The sequence below is a fragment of the Festucalex cinctus genome, chromosome 19, assembly GCF_051991245.1.
Source record: "Festucalex cinctus isolate MCC-2025b chromosome 19, RoL_Fcin_1.0, whole genome shotgun sequence".
Taxonomy (NCBI): domain Eukaryota; kingdom Metazoa; phylum Chordata; class Actinopteri; order Syngnathiformes; family Syngnathidae; genus Festucalex; species Festucalex cinctus.
Window position 1 is genome coordinate 12,785,530 of NC_135429.1, and position 21,437 is coordinate 12,806,966.

Consider the following 21,437-nt stretch of genomic DNA (forward strand, 5'->3'; position numbering starts at 1 on the left):
CATTATTATTCAGAAGTAGCCTAATTAGCTTAATTTGGCTTTAGGTCAGTTAACTTCTTTTACAGTATTTTAGTTTTTTTTTGGTCAAACTCAGTGTCATTAATTTTATTTTTCATAGCTTCAGCTATCATGGCTTTGGACAGCTCAGTTTTAATTGGTTTAGCTTCAACTCTCTTGAATGTAATCAGCTTAGCTTCAGGTGTCTCATTCTCAAGTTAGCCAGCCATCATTTTAGATGTTTTTTTTGTTTGTTTTTTTTCTTTTTCAGTTAATCTTTAGTTCTAGCTTCTTCAGAATGTGAAACATGTGTTTCAATTTCTTCTTCTTCTCGTGTTTTTTTCTTTAAATGGTTAGCAAAAAACATTTACTGCTACCTTCTGAAATGTATCTGGATGATCACATTTCACATGTTCAAAAAATACAAATCTAAAACTAAACTTACAAGAATTTCTCTTAGATTTCTCGAGTATTCCAAGCTACTTTCTGACTGTTCTGATTATTGTTCTGCCTCGTATCTTCAGTTTTTATTGTCATAGCTTAATTCATCCTAGCGTCACAAAGTTAATTAGCTTTAGGTAGCATGACGTTTTTTGTTTGTTTTGTTTTTTAAACACTCATGCACAAATATGAATATGGTCTCCCGGGCGGGTAAGCAAACCCACGCCGCCTGCATCGAACGCAAGCGACGGTAGTACTCGGCCACCCAGAGAAAACCCAGGTAGCTTGACTTCAGTTAGCTTGGTTTTAGTGATCTTGCCAATGTATCTTATAACCTACTTAGATTAACAAAGATTAATATGTCAGTTTAGCTACATATGTTTTTCTTTTGAATATATTCCTTAAATTTTAGCTTCAACATTCGTCTGAGCTTCATGTAGCTTGATTTTAATTTGCTACTGTAAACTTCATCTTAATTCAAATAGACTTTGCTTCAGCTTTGGCTTTAATTGGCCTAGCATGGTTTCAAGTAGCTTCAGACATGTTATGTTCTGTTATTATAGTTGCCTGTTTGCCAAGCTTTGAAGTACTCCATTAGTTTTGTTGCTTTGTTTGAGGTCTCTTGTCTCAACACGAGTTGCTTAACAGTGCGTCGTAGGTTGTTCATGTCTTTTATAAATAGGTTTGAAGTCCTAGTTTTGGAAGTCGTGTCCAAATGTATCCGCCCCCACCTTCGGAGACGTCGCCAAGCTTGTCTTCTGTGACACCCCCAAAGTGCTTTAATAGCCGAAGCTGTACCTAGGGGAGAGTGTGCATCGTCGCAAACCATGAGTGTAGATTAATGATTTAATAATGCTTTTGTCCTCATGGCGGAAATGAAGATGACTCCACTTAGGGTCTGTTCTTGTTTGGTTTTAGAGCTCTGCTGTGTGTGACTTTTTTTTAGACTGTTCTCATGAGGAGTAGGCTTTCATACAATATAAAATGAGTGGTCAATAGAATGCAAAAGTTCTGATGCTTAGCTTCACTTTGTTTTTCACATCTTAAATTTAGGTTTCTGATGTACTTGTGTTGTAAAATAGTTGTCCTTTACCCATTTCGATAAATTCTCTCCATCTGACCATCTTGTTTTCTCTCATCTTTCCGGCTTGATTATACTCACACTGCAACTACTTACACAACAACAACACACGATCCTTCACTATGGATTTATGCTTTAATTCCTCCTTTAATATTAGCGGGGCTTAAATATGCACACACCCCAACTTTTAATGATCCACTGCAGGTAATGATGCCGCTGCCAAAGTGAAGCGATGGAGTCTTATTTTGAATACAGAATGCATTTGTTGGCGACCCGTCACAATTACAACTCGGGATGCGCAACAAGCGGCGGTGTTAATCCATCACAAACGGCCGCGAGCCTCTCGGGAGTCTGGTTGCTTTGTCTGCTGTTTATTATAAATTCGCGGCAGTAATGTTTTACAGCCGGCGCATTTAAAAAAAGAAAAAAAAAAGAAAGAAAAAAGTCTAACATAAAACTAATACGCTAAAAGTGTGCATACTACTGCACTATGAATGCAGTGCACCTTCACAGTCATTTAGTGGCAATAGCATACATTTAACTGAATACAGTGCTTGATTTTTCTTTTTTTATGGTTGCTTTGAGTCACAAATTGCACAGAAAATGGTGTGCATTACAGTATATGGTGTTCATTACCAACGAAGCATCGTCCCTATGCTTGTCAACTCCTTGCAAGTATTTGCATACACATCTTCATCTCAAAATAACTAATGACAATACCACAGTAGTGCTGTCACTATCAAATATTTTTAGAATCGATTAATCTATTGATTTTTCAATCAATTAATCGACTAATCAAATTCATTTAAATTTTTCATTAAAGTGTATTACATTTTTTTCCACCCTGATTACTGTTGATGTTTATTTTGTACTTTGTATAGTGATGTTTAAAAAAAAAAAAAAAAAAAAAAAAAAAAAACGGGATAGAGGTTGTACTATGTTCCTGCTTTGGCCATTTTCTAAAGTAAAAAGAAAAGATATTTGCAGATGTCTTATTCTGATTAAACACAGAATATAATTAGTCTTCTTTTATGAAGGACTATATAAATCAGTGAACAATTACTGTTTATATGCTGAAATCCAAGGATTTGTACTATTTTAAGTAAAAAAAAAAATGGCTCTAAACGATTACTCGATTATTAAAATAGTTGACTATTAGTTTGATAATCGATTACCTGTGGAATAATCGATAAATTTTGACAGCGCTATACCTCAATGCAATACAATAATAAAAGCATGAGTGTTAAACATGCGATTTATTTATTTATTTATTTATTTATTTATTCTACATTTTTAAAACACTAACTTTAATGTAAATTGTGATGTAGTTCATGTACAAAACTGTCCTAACGTCTATGATTTTTTTTTTTGTCGAAGAGACTACTCATGAAATACCTTTAAGTATTTAAGTATTTGCCCTTGCCTTATGTTTTATAAATGTAAAAAACTAATAGCAACCTCCATGTGATACACTGCAAATATGTAATGTGTTGTTAAAAGGCCAAAGTGTAGGGTGCCTACTTATTTATGAGACCGTGCATTATGAGACCGAGCGCAGCTCACGAGCAGGTAGTCCACTTGACATACTACAAGCTAACAATGCAGAAGCACTTTAGAACCGCCTAATGTGTGGAAAACAATCACATTGGCCCGTTTTGGTTCAACTACAAATCATCTATATTTGCATTTAGTGTAGGTCGCTGCGGGGGGTGGTGTTAGCTAGACCGCTAACTGTACTAGCTAGCGTTATATTTGCTGGGTCAAATCCTCCCAAGCGTGCAACCAGGAGAATCTGTGCAAGAACTATGAGTATGAATAATCATCTGCTCCTTCATTAAGTACCATTGAGACACTGCATATATAACAATAATAATAATGATGATAATCATCATTATAATCGTTTCCCCTCACAGCAGGAGAGCCGCAGAATCAGGCAGCCAAGCCTTTATTCTGTACGAGTACGTACTGTAATCTCTGATTTACCAGATTGTGATCCAATAATCATATCTCGAGTCATGGTGAAGCAGCATGTGGCTCATAACCCGAGGCCATTTTTGCGCACTTTGTTCCAAGTTATTTTTAAACAGTGATTCCTTGTATACTGTGAAAATCCACAATAAAAAGAGGCAATAAAAAGTTTGATTTTACCCCTCCCACACACGCTAAACACATTTTAATTTATTTAAATAAATTTTCTTAAAAAGTATTCCTCAGCACCTGTTCTCACAGTCTTGTTCGCCGTTCTCGAAAAGCAGTTTGGTGTTTATGGCAGACATATAGAAGTATTTTTGTTGTTTTGTGTTGCAGGTTGTCAGGCAGCAATGTGCCATCGCCCATCATCAGCAACAAGAACTGGCTGCGGCTGCATTTTGTCACCGATAACAACCACCGCTACCGTGGTTTCAGCGCACACTATCAAGGTGAGTGTGCACATTATTATAATAAACACCCCACAAAAATGTGGATATATCTATCATCGGTTTGGCAGTTGATGTTCATATTTGTCCATATGGTAGCCAAGCTACTTCCAGGTACATCAAGGATGATGCAAGACAACTGCACCATATTATTTGATTTATTTTTTTATTATTAGCGAAAGGTTGGGGGGAAGATTCCATCATAACATCGACAAGGAGCGTAAGACTTCTGAAAATAAATAAGTAAATAAAACTGTTCAAATGTAATCCTATGCTAGCATGCTACTTCCTCCTTCAAAATAATGTAAAATGAGAGGACGTTACCATTTCTATTTATGGATTGGGTAAACATGTTTTTATTTATGTATTTATTTTTGGTGACTAAAAATGGACAATAATGAATAGATTAGAAAAATTGAGTTAAAACAAACAAATAAATAAATAAATATGTAGTTATGCGGGAAACTTGCCTCGTGATCATCAAGTATCTGACAAATAGTGTTAATTTTCTACATTTTTCTAAAAAAAAAAAAAAAAAAAAAAAAAAAGGGAGAGAAATTTGTCCCATGTTTGTCTGTTTTATCGTAGCTATTTTTTAAGTAAGCAACGGCGGACTGCAGACTGTTATTCGGAAAAAGTGAAGTTTTCTTGGCTTGTCGGTACATATGCTCGCAGCAGCGTTAAAAATAAAAAAAATAAAAAGTTGTAGTGATCTTAGAAGGCTACTCTAAAAATAAAGCATTCGGAACCGGTGGACACGAGAGATTTCCATGTTTTATTATATTGTCACCAAATTTTAATGGTTTTCTCCTAAAGTTTATTTATTATTTTTTTTTTTATGTAACTTGGCTAGCTAACAAAGTGACCAAGACCCGATGATCAAAATACTTGATGTTATTGACAGTACCCGAGTTCCATGGCCTGCTAGCTGGTTCCTTTTCAAATGGAGAATTGACACCCTCTACTTACCCCCACCACACCCCACACCCCCGTACATATTTTATTGAATGCCATAGCGAGAGCATTCAGTATCATGAAGGTCTTTTTTTTTTTTTTTTTTTTTTATGGCGGTAGATGAGTAGGCATACATGATTTCTATTCCAATGTAATCCCATTTAATCTTCCAAGGCAAGATTGTTGTTTCTTTTTTATGAGTATAATAAAAGTGATACAAACAGTGCATCAGTGGATACGTCATAAATCCCTCTTTCATATTTACAGCCTGCCAACCATCATCGCGTTCGCTACATGCAATATTTATGTCCATGAGCGGCATTAGCAGTTAGCGGCTAACACGTGACAGATGTATGTTCCCCTGTGTAAACATTCCAACTTTTTTTTTTTTTTTTTGCTCCCTGTTAAAAAAAATGCGCTCATGTACCCAGAAGGTCTCAATATAAAGTAATTTATATTATTTTTAATTATAATAATTCCCCAATGCAATGGTCCGTTATGTGGTTGTTTATGCACAGATATGGCATCTCTCATATTTGTCAGTTATTAATTAATTTGATTAAACGAGCGGTGGCTCTCCTAATGATTTAGATCCAAACAAAAATAGTGGCTAATAATTGTTTTATTTTATTTTAACTCACTACAACACAAAATTGTCAAATGAAATTTTAGTAATGTATGATTTTATATTTAAATGTAATCATATTTTATTATTTCTGTGCCTCCCTCCCGATTGGCTGACTGACAAGCTGACCGCCACCCCTTGGGGTCGGCTTAATTGATCCTGATTGATCGCCTAATTCGGTTTTAAAAGGTTAATCAGGGTTGTTAATGAAGGGTTGCGCTTGGAAAAAGTTCCTTGATTAATCAGCCGGCGGTTCCCTAACGAGCAAGCGAGAGCTGTCAGTCATCCCCGCTGCAAAAATATTATGATTATTGATTATAAAGCTTTATACACTCACAAGCCACTTGATTCCTGTGCGAAATGCCTTGGAGATATTTCACAGCATTGCACAGAAGGTTTTCTGACTAGCGCGGCAGCTTCTTTCACACTTGTGCTCAACATGTGCCAACATTATTAACATGCAATTGTTAATAGCCACTTGGAACTGGGAGAGCAAATGTGAGCCAAATGCTGCTTTTTGAGAACCTGTTCTACAACCTGTTCCAAGTAACTGTACACAATTGTATGTCTGCGATTGCACTTATGCTAATTTTGTGTCCAAACTTTTTCATTCGAGGGCCACATACAGAATATCAGAAGGACGCAAGGGCCACATAATGTTATGAAGAAAAAATTGTGTTTAGTCCTAAAAATTGTACAAAATTTTTTGCATATTTAGAAAAATGCGACGGTATATAAACCAATTTATTTGTAATATGGCAGTAGGGTTATTGTAGTTTTGGAATTTTCATTTTAGTTAGTTTTTATTAGTTTTCAGGGTGGTTCTGTTAGTTTTTATTAGTTTAGTTCTTTAAAAATGCTAAGGTTTAGTTTGTTAGTTTCAGTATTAGTATTATTTTTTTTAAGTGTATTGTCGCAATATTTAAAAAACAGCATGGGCGCAACGTCATCTTTTGGTGCTTGTCTATTGGCTGCTGCTAAATGATGTCACTTCTGTGTGACATACTTTGAAACGTCATTATTCCGGTTTATATAAAAAATAAATCTACTAAAAATCACGTTTAAATTAATCACCAAAGACTAAAACGAAGGACATGTTTGCTATAATTCTAGTTAGTATTAGTTAGTTTTGTAAACATAAAATATAGGAACTGGGAGACTGGTTATTTATTTATTTTTTTTAAAAAAACATTTTCGTTTTTATTTTATTTTGGTAACAAAATTGTTTTTTGAATTTTAGTTTTATGTTTTTAATTCGTTTTAGTTAACTAAAATAACCTTTAATGGCACCTGTTTGTTGATACCCTCCCTTCTTACTTTAACAATCTCCAAACATTTCCGTTTTGTTTATTTTATTTGAACTGAGTCAAGTGCCAATTTTAGCATATGTCGCGGGCCACTGAAAAATGGACGGCGGGCCGCAAATGGCCCCCGGGCCGTAGTTTGGACACCACTGTGCGAAACAATCTGTCTTGTGACCAAAAACAAAACAAAAACAAAACACAATTGTTCAGTTACTTGCAAATGATCTAAATTCCCATTGCCTCGCCCTTTTGTGCTAATGGTGGAGGTTATTTCAGTTTAGCAACATGGCATCAAAACAATTCCAATATTTTTTTTTTCCCTGCCCGGAGAGACAACATGAGCAAATGTACTTTGGCAGGCAGGCGTCGCTTTCCTAAGACGCTCGCTCCGAGACCTCCCAGGGAGGCTTTGGCACAGCCGGCTAGATGGTCAGACTTTCTTTGCGTGACTGTGTGTGTTTGCGTGTGTGTGTGTGTTGAGCCACAGGAGGTCAGCCAATTGGCTCACATATCCATCTAATTGTGCCTCCGCTCCCCAAATTGTGAAGGGGTGAATTAGACAAGAGTGGGGGAAACGGTGACATTCGGCCAGGCTAGCCTGGCTTTGTCTTAATATTTGCCCTGCTGTTGTCAACTAGTGTCTAATGAGCATATGTGTGCATGTGGGGGTGTGATGGATGGTTTGTACAGTGTATCGAATATCTCGCAGCCAAAGGGCCGTAATTCTAAATAGCATTAGTCCACTTGTCACGTTCAGCGCTTAATTGATGAGAGGACGTTACGCAAGCACGTTTGCCCGCTGGTCTCAATAATAATCATATGCTATTTATGAAGGTGATGATGACGATAATGTTTGTTTTTGAAGTTTATTGTGACATACAACTGCAATAGATGGACTAAAAAAATATTTATAAATAAAATATGTAAAAATAGTGATACATGCATCAAATGTGGTTATAAGATTATGATAAATATATATTTTTCCCCGCCACGAATAAGATAAAAGCCCTCAGGATCATGCAGTGGGCATGCACAGCCAGCCACCATTCCATCACCAGACGCAAATAAGCAAAGTGAATAATGTGCTTGTAGGCCTTGGCCTTGTCAATTACGATTCCATCTATAAGGCTTAAACTCCCTTTGAATAATAGCCTCCATTCAGACAGCTTTAATAATGCACTGCACGGGGGTCCTTGACACGCATGTCACATGCTACCGAAGGCGTAGAGCGTGGAGCAGGTTACATGTGGCGCTTAGATCCTCCTTCGGCCTGGGGTGGTCATGTGTCACGCTGGGGAAAGCAGGAAAACATGTCTGCTCAGGCAAGGTGAAGAAGTGAAAGTTGGTTGCAGGAACTGCATATATTTTGTTTGCGCTCACACATTATTATTATTATTATTATTATTATTATTATTATTATTATTATTATTAAGGTGGGGGTGGTGAACGTATTTCCTGTAAAATAAAGTTTGACCATATAGTATACAGAGAGAGTGCTTTATCTACACCATGTGATGTTGAAAGCCCAACATTCAGTTATTGGAAAAAGCATTGTTCTAACTACAGAATAGTTCTTTTAACTTTCACAGAACTTGCGTTAAAGGGATAGTTCGGATTTTTTGACATGAATCTCTATTTCATCCTCACCTCCAGTGTGTGCAATCAGCACCGACTTTGACCCCTGACAGCGTTCTGTGACACGAGTTCTGGTCCGGTGTTGGTCGAGAGGAAAATAGTCCAGCAAGTTGGCTGTCGTCACGGAAATAAACCGTTTTTCTTCTGAAAACAATTTGTGTTCGAAAGAGTGATACATTTGCATCACAAAACTCCCTCCTGAAAAAAAGTCAGACACCTTTACCGCCAGGCACTATTTTTCTGTTCGTTCGTATCACTGCGCGGCGCCCCGCATACAGCTGATAGAAAAGTTGTTTGTCTTTTCAAAGGCGGAAGGCGCGACTATCAGCTGTCTACAGGGCGACGCGCAGTGATACGAACGAACAGAAAAATAGTACCCGGCGGTAATGGAGACTGACTTTTTTTCAGGAGGGAGTTTTGTAAAGCAAATGTATCACTCTTATTAACACAAATTGTTTTAGAAGAAAAACGCTTTATTACCGCAACGAGAGCCAACATACCGGGCTACTGTCTTCTCGACCAACACCGGACCAGAACTCGTGTCACAGAACGCTGTCAGGGGTAAGTCGGTGCTGATCGCACACACTGGAGGTGAGGATGAAATAGAGATTCATGTCAAAAAATCCGAACTATCTCTTTAAGTAGAATCTCACATTGCATTGTGGTCAATGGTCGAATCTGAGTCGTTTATTGCACACTTTGTTTGTTGGAAAATAGTGGTCCTCATGACAAACATCCTGAATGTTGGATGGATTATTCTGCATGCTGCTCTTTACAGTAGCTAGCTGTGGAGAGCATCAGGATATTAATATTAATAATATTTTTTGAGAGATTTTGATGCAGTTTTGTTACAAACCTCAGACATGCAACTATGATACAGCCTCGTATCATTTTATAATCGGTGACATCATACGATCTGATCCGAGTCTGCAAATTCTGATTTGATTTTTAATTTGGCATGAATGTCCGAATTACCACCCATTTGTGAACAGCACTATTTTTTAGCCAATTGCTAGTGCTAACATGGTTAGGGAGATTTTGAAGCAGAGCCATTGGTATTGTAGATTAGAACATTAAAAGGAGACTATTCCAGTTTTTACAGCTCACCATATCACCAATATGGTTTCAAAACACTTTTTTTATTAGGCTGATTTTTTATATATATGTATATATACTTATTGTCGCTTTAAAGAAATGATTGTTGCCCTGCTTGGATGTTCCGTTATTAGCATTTGAGGCCTCAGGGCAATTACCCGGAGAGAGAAAAGAAAAAAAAGCGTGGATTAATTACGGTACAGGTTTGATCTTTTATTCATGTACGGATCACATCCAAGTGAATGCACCATCGACTGTGTATGAAGATGCATTATTCGCAGGCTATGGTGGTGGCTGCTGCTCTTACGCATTCCCACCGGTAAAGGGAATAAAGGGACATGAATTCCATTAAAGCCGAAATAGCAGCGCACTGCTGGAAGTTGTCAACAGGCTCACAATAATAAATGGTGACAGAAATTTTACAGTTCAGGTTCCCTCGAAATAGGTCAACTTCTGTCATTACCGCTGGCCGGGGTTATCCTTACTAGTGGAGAGAGTGGGTGAGTCACGCATAGCAGGGAGTTGTAGAGACTCGAGGAATTGCTCTTTGTATGTGCTAAAATACAATTGAGGCTGGTTATTTTTGAGAACCTCTCTGGGGAGGCAGACAGTCTTGGTTTTAAAGATGCTTTAAAAGTTGTGACATATATTGGCTGGCTGGTACATGATCCTAGCAGCGCTGTAATTGAGTGTTTGGAATTTTGAAGTCCAAGGACAAAGTCTTCGTGCTTCAAATTTTGCTTTATGCATTCAATCTTGCTTTAGACCTGGACTTTAACTTCAGATGTAGAATGGACTTTGGTAGCAAGTCTCTGGTCTACCTTGGCAGAGACCATTTTGATGACTGTGCTGATGAAGTCAACACAAGTTTGGGCCACGCATGAGGGGTAATGGACTCTCCATACCAATCTTTGGCTTTCCAGATGTGCAAGGAGGAAGGCTTCAGAGTCTCACTAATCCTATTGGTGAGAGCTTGAGACCAGTAACCTTAGACACGGACTGGACTCCTTTTGGTACCACGTGTTTGGCTTTCTGGGCATTTTCATCCAAGAGCAAAATGTTTTGAGTCCTCGTACCCCTAATCATGTTTTATGTCTCAACAGGCTTTGACAGAACTTGATATAGAATTTACTTCTTTTGGTACCAAGTCCTAGAGGATGATACTTAGGCTGGCAGTCGCTCCAGAAAATCTTACTTTAGGTAGGTCTAGCATGGCGACTAATGGTGTCCCTGAGCCACCATTAGCCCTAGTGGAGTCTTTTTGGTACCAGGTGTTTGCCAATTCAGATATTTACATTTTAGGATGACATAACTTGATTTGCTGTCTGGATGCCAGACCTGGACTTTTAACTTTATATGTAGTTTAGATTCTCTTGGTACCAATCCCCTGAGGAAAATCAATGATCAAATAATTATTGTCCTGGTGCGCCCAATGTAGATTTATGACCTGGATTTGAAATACCCTGAAAAGCTTTGTTATAAAAGCTGTTATGCATCTGTGCAAATCCAAAGGTAGCAATCTCTTATTTGGCCCCTGTTCAACAACATTAATTAACATGGGCGAACGTGAAGGTTTAATTAATGGCGCCAGCGGAACAAAAAAAAAAACTTGGGAGAGATTCCAGCGATGTTTTCGTTCTACCTGTAAACTCGCTGATTTTAAAAGCACCAACTTTAACCTCCCTGAAATCTGCCGTGTCTAAACCGGTTAGGCAGACTTAAAAGACGAGGTGCTTATGCGCATTCAGAAGCAAACGCGGCATGCAGTTAGATGCAAATACATGGAGACATCTGAAAAAATAAATGAACAGGGTTTTTTTTTTAGGATGTATGAAGAATACAGTAGACTGTTCGTGGTATATGGCATGTTTCTTAATACTATATTAGTAGAGTCATCAAAATGTTAAAGGGTGACTGTGTCATAGATGCATTTCCAACCTTTATTTTACAGGAAAAACAATATGACATGAACCACTATCCACACTTGACCATCTGGTTCTGTCTGTATTTAGATTTAATGACTGTTTATGGAACTCGTTTACTTTTTGACCTGGTCATTTGTTTTTGTACATTACAATACAGTGTCATTTGCTTTCCCCCCCAAAATCAAGCTCCCACTGTACTACTGCTCAGTGTGTCGTGATTTTGTCCCACTCATAAGTGTGAGGTGCGAACGACCGCCTTTGCTACCCGAAGGCACGAGTTACCAATCACGCGCCTTCCTTGCCGTCGTCGCTCCGCATGACCTATTCATGAGTTTCTGTGTCTGCGGGGCGTTGCGATCGGCTCTTAATGAACAGGGGACGGCGCAATCCTTCAGCCACAGTCCACTACGACCATCAGTCAGTCAAAAAAAATAAATAAAACAAAATCAAAATTTGACCAGAGAATGGCGAGTGCCAGTACCAAAACATTTTTCAGCTGTGCAACACCCTGGAGGCGGGATGTGGTCGAATTGCATAATACTCTAGTTCTCATATAATTAGCTCTTTTCCTTAGCCATGTTGGCTAGCCATTCTCACATGGCCACATTAGAACATAGACTAAGCCCAAATGTTGTGAGTTAGAGTAAATAGTGCATGTTTGTGTGTCTGCCTAAATAAGCTCCTCAGAGAACGCCATCATATAATCATAAAAGCTCCGTGTTGTTAAAATGTGACTTTCCTCCAAATAAAAACGTTTCAGCCCTCTGGGTGTCGACTTGCTATTACGCTCTTCTAATGTGTTCTATTAATAAGTAAAAATGCACCTAAATTGTCCTTAAAAAGCACCAAGCTAATATTAGACCGCGGAACGGCTTCTTGGTAAATGCGTCTCGATGAGGCTTGTATTAAAGGTGATGTTTGCGCTAATTCAATCCCGTTTTTGTTCATTTTTTTTTTTTTTTGGTTTTAAATCAAACACTTAAGCCCATAAGTGTGGCTCAGTGCAATACATCTGGCCCTCCATCTGCCGTGAGAACATCACCATGGGGATGTTTAACTTTGATGCATATTCGCGCCGGTTTTAAAACGCACACTAAACACAGCCGATGAATTAGATCAGGCGGATACAAATGTGACTAAGTTGCAGAACAACGCAAAGCGAGGACACTAATCTAACGGCGCCGTATTTCTTGTTGCAGTTGAAGGCGCCTTTTGGTAAGACAAGATAATATCGTATGGTGTCAGACGCATCATTGGCTTTATGCGTCACACATGTCGACAAGGCGATGAAGTGGAATAAATACTTCATTCTAATTGGTTGAGTTTTGGTGAGATAACAGAGCAGGGAAGCAATTTGCAGAGACATTCTCTTTTTAAATCTCTGTTTATCAAATACCACCTCACCACACCAAATAGTTGTTGATCCCTGCATATTCTGTTTGGTTCACATAATTTTTGTCAAAATTTAGATTTTTTTTTTAATTTTATTTTGACATGTATATCTGGAAAACATATGTTGAATGTATAACCAGAACCTGTTAACCATTGATATGAGCAAAGATGCTCAAGTTCTTCTATAGCGGAGGGCCGATCATGCGGAAATGCGTCATGAGGAACTATAAGAGACACCCAAAAAAAATCCAGAATACTGAAATATTAAAAAAAAATATTATTATTTTTTTCAAAAAAGAAAATATGTTAAAAATGTCATGATTTTATTTTATTTTTCAGAAAAAAGGTAAATAAAATAAATAAATATTAAAAAGTCAGGATTTTATTTTATTTTTTATTTTATTTCATTTGTCTATTTTATTAATTTCTTTCAAAAAAGAAAATATTTAAAAAATGTCATGATTTTATTTTACTTTTCTGAAAAAAAGGGAAAAAAATAAATATTAAGTCATGATTTATTTTTTTTTTTTTTTAGTTTTTATTATTTTTATTTCATTCATTTATTGAATGTGCCATAATAACTCCAGATACACAGTAGTAGTTTAAATCCGGTACCTGCAATGGTACTTTCTTTTGTATTTTACATGATTTTTCTTCATATATGCTTTGACTGTTTTTATCATAACATTGATTGATTGCAATTTCAATTGACTGAAAATATTCAGATAAAGTCCAGTATTTTTGTACTTCATTTTATTGTGGTTTTACCATCAGCTTTACACATACTCAAACGAGGCTTGTCTCCCAAGAATGAGGAAGGGCTAAAGGGAGATTTTTGTTATGACTCATATCATCAAATCTTTGAAAGTGGAGCTAACCCAACACAAGTGCCAATTTACTTGACCTGCTTTTGTTGTGAGAATGTGGCAGCAGGACACCCTGACATGAAATTGATGTTTTTTTGTTTTTTTTTTGCCTCTCATTGTCTGCTGAGCTTGCCGCTCTTCCCTCTCTCAGCATTGCGAGTGGAGAAGAACCGGCCATTTTTTTTTTTCTCCCGCCATTCCTCGCTTGTCTCTTGCTTTATTATGATTCTTATTTGCACCTCTTTATCCAGTCTGTTCTGATTTTTTTCTTCTCTCTCTGTGTTTTGTTCTCTTCTGCAGTGAAGCGCTCAGTAGATTTTAAGTCGCGGGGCGTTAAATTGTTCCCTGGCAAAGACTCCGGCGGCAAGTTTTCAATCTGTGAGTTTCCATCTTAATGTCACTGTGGCTAATGAACTAACGTGTGCTGATGGCCTTGCTTTTTCATGTGTCTTTCTTCCTTTTGCCTGCTTTTTGCCTCTTTAAAAAACGGCTTTTCAACACTTTAGTGCTTCACATCAATCCAATTTATTGTGGCTTATCTGAGCCCTATTTTGCTGAAGCACAACTATGTTGAAAATCCTTTTGAAGGGTGGCTTATTTTGCCTGAAATAATGTTTTGCTCTTTGTATATGGATTTTGGATGACAGTTTTTCAGTTTTATGCATGTCTTCTTCTTCTCATGAGACTGATCAATTTTTGATCATTTTGGGCTGTTTTTTTTTTTGTTTTTTTGTTTTTTGTAACTGCACCCCATGCTGCCTGCTCGATTCCTCCCTCTATGCATCATCTTTGTGCTACAGACAGGGGTCCCTCCATTTACAAGGAAGATCTCGTACTCGGGGGGCTGTCATAAACCAAATCTGTATGCAAGTCTTAATCACTAGCTTGTAAAATCAGTAGATATGAATCCATGGATGTCTGTTGCTTGATACAAAACACACAAAAAACAATACATTTTTGCTTTAATCAAGGTTGTTATAAAAAATATATACATTAATTAGAATTCATCACTTCCAATTACCAAATGGTTTTAAGTAAAATAAAGACAGCAATCCTTTTGAGATAATCCCTCTTCAACAGTGTCCTCAGTTTTGTGCTCACCTGTTATTTTTAGGGGAAACTACCGAGCCTTGCCACAGATAGCGGAAACTGGCGAGAAATACAATTTGAATATACTACTTTTTCTCTGTAAAGCTATTCATGAACCTCCTCACTTTACCCAATCCTGTTCCTGGTAGAGGTTTCCTTGCTTAAGGGGCCTTTTACATATTATTGCACAGGAAGCTGAGCAATTATACTATTAGTAACATGTAGTAAGGACATGATTGCGTTATAGTCTATGTTGGGTGTCATTAATAGCTAGAGTTGTCCCGATCGTGTGATCAGAAATTGGGGCCCTTCACGTGATTTTCAGCTGATCGGTATTGGCTGACAACGATTTGAGTTTTGAATTTTCGTAATTTCTAAAGTCAAGAATTTTTTTTTTCCACTTGATTTAAACCACTGCTGACTTGCAGCCATATAAAAAGTTATCATATGGGATAATTTTTGGGAATTTAAGCAAAAAAAAACAAGATAAGACCATTTGAATGTGGTCTTTTTGTCTTCGTAATGCATTGCTGTGATATTGGATCAAGACTGCATTGATACTTAAAATCAAATGACTAGGACTCAGACTTGGGTGTAAACAAATGAGATTCACATATATCTATTAATAGCTATAAATCTTAAAACAAACAAAAAAAATAGTATAAGACATTTTGAACGGCACCAGGGGTGTCCGTAGACCCTATAGAATAAATATTTTTCATTTTGTAATTTTGAGCTCTGAACAACAACCCTCCATGGATTCACCAGGTTTGAAAAGTTCTTAAAATTAAATCAAAAGCCAATAATATAAAATTTACCAAAATAAATAAATAAATGAAAAATAATAATCTGAAAACATCCAGTATATGCAGGTTTTCCTTTGTTCTGACCCTTTGATTTCAATAAATCCTGCATAATGATTGGACCAATTACATACCAGGGCAAAATGATCCCAATTTTGGGCCGCTAATGGTTCACTAGCCATGTGGCCGTGGGAAGTAAAGTGGAAATGTATGCGTTGACATGGTTCCATGCAAAGAAAGCCCACTTTTTTTTGTTTTTTTTTGTTCGCGAGGTCCCAGTCATTGATGCTGTCAGCGACCATTTTAAGTGCTCTCGCACACAATTTCTTTTCCTACTCACTGCTCTCTTCCACAGATGTGTTTTGAGACATATTTTTGCATGTAACCATGACGACGTGCTATTATTATTTTTTGTTCTCTTTTCACTTCAATAACACTCGTTTCTGGTTCCGTGGTCATGCGTGGACAGTGACAGCCAATGACACACTTCCAAGGACGTGCACATCATTCCAGATGCATGAATACAAGAGAGCGCTACGAGAGTACACTCGCCGGCGCTTTTTCGCCTAATTGGATTCGGAGTCCCGTCGTGATCTATTTAGGAATCCGATGTTTCCACTAAAAGCAGAGTACTGTCATCAAATAAGAATATATTGAGCAATGTGCTTCTAGAAATAAACACTGACCCAATGTATTTCTGCAAATAGCGGCCTGAGGCGGTTATTTACTCAACTCCAGGTGGGTGGAGGCATCCGTTAGTGGGGGTACATTTATTTGCAAAATATTGTTGGTATATTGCAGTTTATTTCAAGTGGAAGTAGCGCTTCAAACTAAAACCAAAAGACTATTATGGATAAACTATTCAAAAATATGTGAAACACAACATTGTGAATCAACTGCATGTCAGTTGACTGGAATTGTCATTAAAGGGGAAGCCCAGTCAAAAAATGTCTTTACAATAGTCCAAACAAGTCATTCTGATTAATAATGCAATTGTGGAATATTCGAAATACACTAATTTTTATCTATCATAGGGGGCGGCCATTTTGCCACTTGCTGTTGACTGAAAATGACATTACAGTTTTTCAAGGCTTCGGTAATGACTGATCATGGTTCACCTGTTTTGAGTTTGGTAATGTGACATTAGCAAGCTGAGTTGTGATTGGTTGTTGAGCCCTAAACAGTTAGCTTTTAAGTAGCCCAAAGCTAAGGTTGTTTACCGTAGTAAGTTTGCTGTATTTACACAACGGTCCCTAAATGTAGGATAAAAAGATAGGGAAGTTATTTTCAAATTATTTTATAGACCCCCACATACTCCCAGTTTGCTAACCACTCCTTTAGGTGGTGCTCAATGTTTTGTTTTTGTCCGTTGCAGAGTTAGTCAGCACTAACGCCCAGTCATGTTCCCAACAGGTCACCCAATCACTTCCACAGATGGCACTGCCATAATCGGTTCAGATGTTAATTTCCTCCTTTCTGACTAGTTTAGCAACCAAAGCGAGCGCGGACGCATGTGGGACGTAACTCGCACATTTACGCCGTTGTACGTGTGCGCCTCTGTGATGCCTACAAGTCGGTCCCTCTGGGGTGCGCCGTTCGAATGGTCCAGATGGTCAAATTAGCCGCTCCAGCAAAGCAACAAACTAGCCTGTCGGCGAAACAACACACGCGCATCCACCGCCACCTGCTGAGTGTACACTGACGCGTTTGTTCGCTGGCCACACCTCAGACACGAACTCGACAAAGAATTGCCTGCTTGTAATGTTAATGTCAGTGCCGCGATGCTAAGTATTTGGAACATGGACCACGTCACAGCCAAATTAGCAGGATCGTCGCGATGCCAACGCAAAGTGTGGCTGATTGGAATATCATTGGTATGGCAGATAATTAGCCAGATAGCAAACTCGCAGACATACTGGAATATTTAATTTTTGATTAATTTAGTGGGTATGTTCACATGCCATTAGGTGGGAAAGTCTGAAGTAATTTTTATGTCAGGGGTTATTTTTAATTGAAATCTGACTAAAATCGTTGGTTTGCCCATTTGGTTAAAGTCCAAACTGTAATACAGTCCAAACAGTAGTAGTCGTGTTACTTTACCATTACCGTTTTCAGTAGAGACACATTTACTAAACAAACACTTCATTCACATGTCACAGGTTATTCAAACCTGGTTTCATTTTGCTGTTATTAAACAAATAGAGGCACAACTGTTGGTTCATATGATTTCTAACTCTCCTTAAAACATTCCCTTGAAAATAAATAGCTTACATCCATCCATCCATTTTCTTAACCGCTTGCTCCTCACAAGGGTCGCGGGGCTGCTGGAGCCTATCCCAGCTGGCTTCAGGCAGTAGGCAGGGTAATCCCTGAAGTGGTTGCCAGCCAATCGCAGTAAATGGCTTACAGAGTATCTGGTTTATTTATTTATTTATTTATTTTATTTTTTTTGGGGGGATACCATGAGTGACACAACCCATGCTAAACTTGCAAAGTTTATCTCCAAGTCAAGATGTAGCATTTCTACATACTTCTTTGGACCAGCTACTGTACTACTTTACTTTTAAGACATCTTGAGGTTTGAGAAAGAACAGACACAAAAAAAGTGAGGCTAAAGATAGATTCCACAGAAAGAAATAGTGAACCACGAAGGGGATTGACTCACAATTGAGCACTTAGATGTCATTCCTAACCTTGTAACAGACAGTAGCATGTCGGTGTCATGTGCTGGAGGTTGGTTCCCAAAGCGCAGACACAAATAAGGTTTTAACTATTTATTCACATCGACAGGCGTAGAAAAGACTTGACTAGACGAGAAACAAAGAGTTGCACAGAGGGACAGAAAGCAATAATCCGGCAAACACACACAATTCTCAGACTGCTACTACAGACAGTGAATCGATCTGATTGGTTGTGGCTAAGTAAAGGATTAAAGATTGACATCACAAAGCTCATGACATCACATAGCATAAATCCAGTTGAAACATCACAGAGCGTTTTTCCAATTGAAACCAGATGACGGTGACATTAGTTCAAAACAGACACTTAGTGCATCAGTACATAACAGACACGACCTCACGGTCATGAACCCAACTTGACAGGTCCTGAACTCAAACTTAACCCTGGCGTGACCCCAGGCATGACAGTCGGTAACGTTGTAAACTAGACTCTTTCAAATTATGGGTCAAAAATAACCAATTTTGCAAAAAAATAAATAAATAAATAGATAAAATAACTCAACTTTTTGGGTTGCTTTCTACAAAACAATTCAATATTTTGGATACAACAACCAAGTAAATTGGGTTATTTTGATATATTCCCCAAATCTGGGTCAAATTGTCCCAAGACACGTGTTGGTCCATTGTTTGACAAAAAATTTGTTATTTTGGACCCCATGGTTTTAAATGTGCAATTTGACCAAAGACACTTACTGGTAATTGCATTTAGGAAAAAATATGGATGGGACTAAACAGATTACACCAGGCGATAAGACTGGCAAAAAAGAATTTCAGATGAATTCTCGTCTTGAGTCGCTTCAAAGAGGACGGAAGTCAGAGTTGTCGGCGCTCAAACGTTGAAGGACACAACAAACCGACACGACTCGCCCGATTTGTCGCCCTCTGCCTATCGTTACGCCACTACCGCGATGCCTTCGGAAAAATCAGTCGCCATCTGGCAGCGACATCTGATCTTTGGCTCAAACCCACTTCGTACAGCGTTTCCTCGGCTTTTGGAAGTAGGAAACATTTCCGACAAACACCGGGTAGGCTTTGACGGACCCCATGCGTCGTCTGGAAGTTTTGTTGAGTGAAGTCGCTCCCGAGGTTTCCTCCCAAAGCCGCGGGGTACCAGAAGACAAACAAGACTTAATCTGCTGATGAAGAATGATGCCATGAATAATAATAATATATATAATAATGCATAATAACATGACTAATTTATCTTCAGTTCAGTGGTAGCCTATTTTCTCAAATTTAGGGCCTCATTAGGTATTATTTTCAACAAGTAAAGTTACTCGTATGATCTTAAAGTGTGTAATCAGGCCAACTTCTTTCCTTCTCAACATTTTTAGCACATTCCTGAAGGGAGAACGTGTGTTGGCGTACTCCAGCACAAAGACAACACACCATGGGGTTGTTACTTATTCACACAATGATTTTCTAAGGTTTAAGAGGGGATAAAATAAGTTTTGCACTTTAATTTCTCATTCTCGCCTTGACGCGGAGATAGTATTCTCCAGGCGGACAATTGTTTTTGTTGAATCTTTCAGGATTGTGTGTTTAATTTTTCAGAGCTGAGCTACCTGTTGGTTTCTACTTTGTCGGTTACTTTTTGTTTTGCTTCTTTTAGGCTGAGTTAGTTTTGATATTTTATGCCAACACTATTGTAAAGTAGAGCCACACCCAGTAGAGTAGAGAGCTCAGCCAAGGCTGAAAAACTTATTTCCCCCACATTTTGTGTGCGCTAATAGTTACCCTCTTCTGATTTTGCCACTATGTGCAAAGTGCAACATTGGCTAGCATTGGCATCTTTTGATAGCCTGGAGCATGCTCGATCCTTTTTTTTTTCTTTCTTTTTTTCCCCTCTTCCCGTTGAGGCAGCTGGTCCACAACAGCTGTCAATCATTGTTTACGTGTGGCATTTGCCGTTTACTCAAAGTGGCAGATGCATGCCAAAATGGCGTCAGGATCTCTATCGGCGAATATTACGGTATACAAATTAGCCCCACTGTGACATCACAGTGAATTTCTGACATATGTCACGTAGCTCACAAAACATTCTGTTCATAGAATACATTAAAAATTCCAATTTTTCCGATAATGTCTACTTTAATCCATGTCAAATATCGGGAGAATGGTTTTCTATTTGTTTGCTTACACGCCTGCTTCTCCATGCATGAACCATTACTTACCTCTCAAAACGCCATTTTCAAGCTAGCTGCTTGCCGACTTTTGTCATGTGTCCCTGCTTATCTGTGTGTCCTTGCAGTAAATGAAGGCGGCGTGCGACAGGCATCAAACTCCTGCCCCGACCCTGGAGAGCCGGAGAATGGTAAACGCCACGGCAACGACTTCAGGTATTGTCTGCGCGAGCATAGGTCATGCCAGCGAAAAGATTTGCTTTTCCTCAAAACATGTCTGTTTTCCTCATTTTTCACTCAGCATCGGCGGCGTGGTGCAGTTCAGCTGCGACGAAGACTACGTCCTCCAAGGCAGCAAGAGCATCAGCTGCCAGCGAGTGGCCGAAGTCTTCGCCGCCTGGAGTGACCACAGGCCCGTCTGTAAAGGTAAAATAATGAAGGGAATAATCGTTGCATCACAACAAAAGTATAAATACACTCACAAACACTTGGTGAGCCTCAAACTGGCTCCAGTTTGAGACCTGGCCTGGTTTTCATGGGCTCCCACTGGCGTATGGAAGCCACGCGAGACGAAGACGGAGGGCGTCCGTCACTGTAAATGCCAAAGTCGTTTGTCAGCGTTGGCCTTGGGTTGGGCTTCAGACTCGGGGTGAGAGACGCACACTTGAGGATAGAAGACAAAATTTATGGGGTGCACGTCCCTTTGTGGGAGAATGAAAGAAATTATTTCATCACTTGACTAGTAATAAATCAGGCGCATACTCAAAGAATGAGATAAGCATAAATTGGGATAAGGAGACAGTTGGACAATTCTGTTCTTATTTTATGACAGTTTTTCCCAAATTTTTTAACCAACCACATCCCGATAGAGTTGGCACACCTCCCTCTTATGAACTCATATTTATTTAGTTAACATTTTGAAGGGGAATATAGAGGAAATGCAGACACTAAA

The 21,437-nt window shown here is 38.5% G+C and overlaps 1 protein-coding gene across 3 annotated transcripts in view; it reads left to right on the top strand.

Moving 5' to 3' along the window:
• The window catches only part of csmd3b (CUB and Sushi multiple domains 3b), a 331,521-nt gene that overhangs the window by 209,842 nt on the left and 100,242 nt on the right, over window positions 1-21,437 (top strand). For 2 of the 3 annotated variants that reach the window (XM_077507458.1, XM_077507460.1), the window contains exons 10-13: window positions 3,827-3,939; window positions 14,033-14,110; window positions 20,614-20,701; window positions 20,787-20,911. In XM_077507458.1, coding sequence (XP_077363584.1) covers window positions 3,827-3,939; window positions 14,033-14,110; window positions 20,614-20,701; window positions 20,787-20,911 — 404 coding nt within the window. Of the gene's footprint in view, window positions 1-3,826; window positions 3,940-14,032; window positions 14,111-18,707; window positions 18,774-20,613; window positions 20,702-20,786; window positions 20,912-21,437 lie in introns of those variants that run through there. The other variant, XM_077507461.1, reaches the window with a different exon arrangement.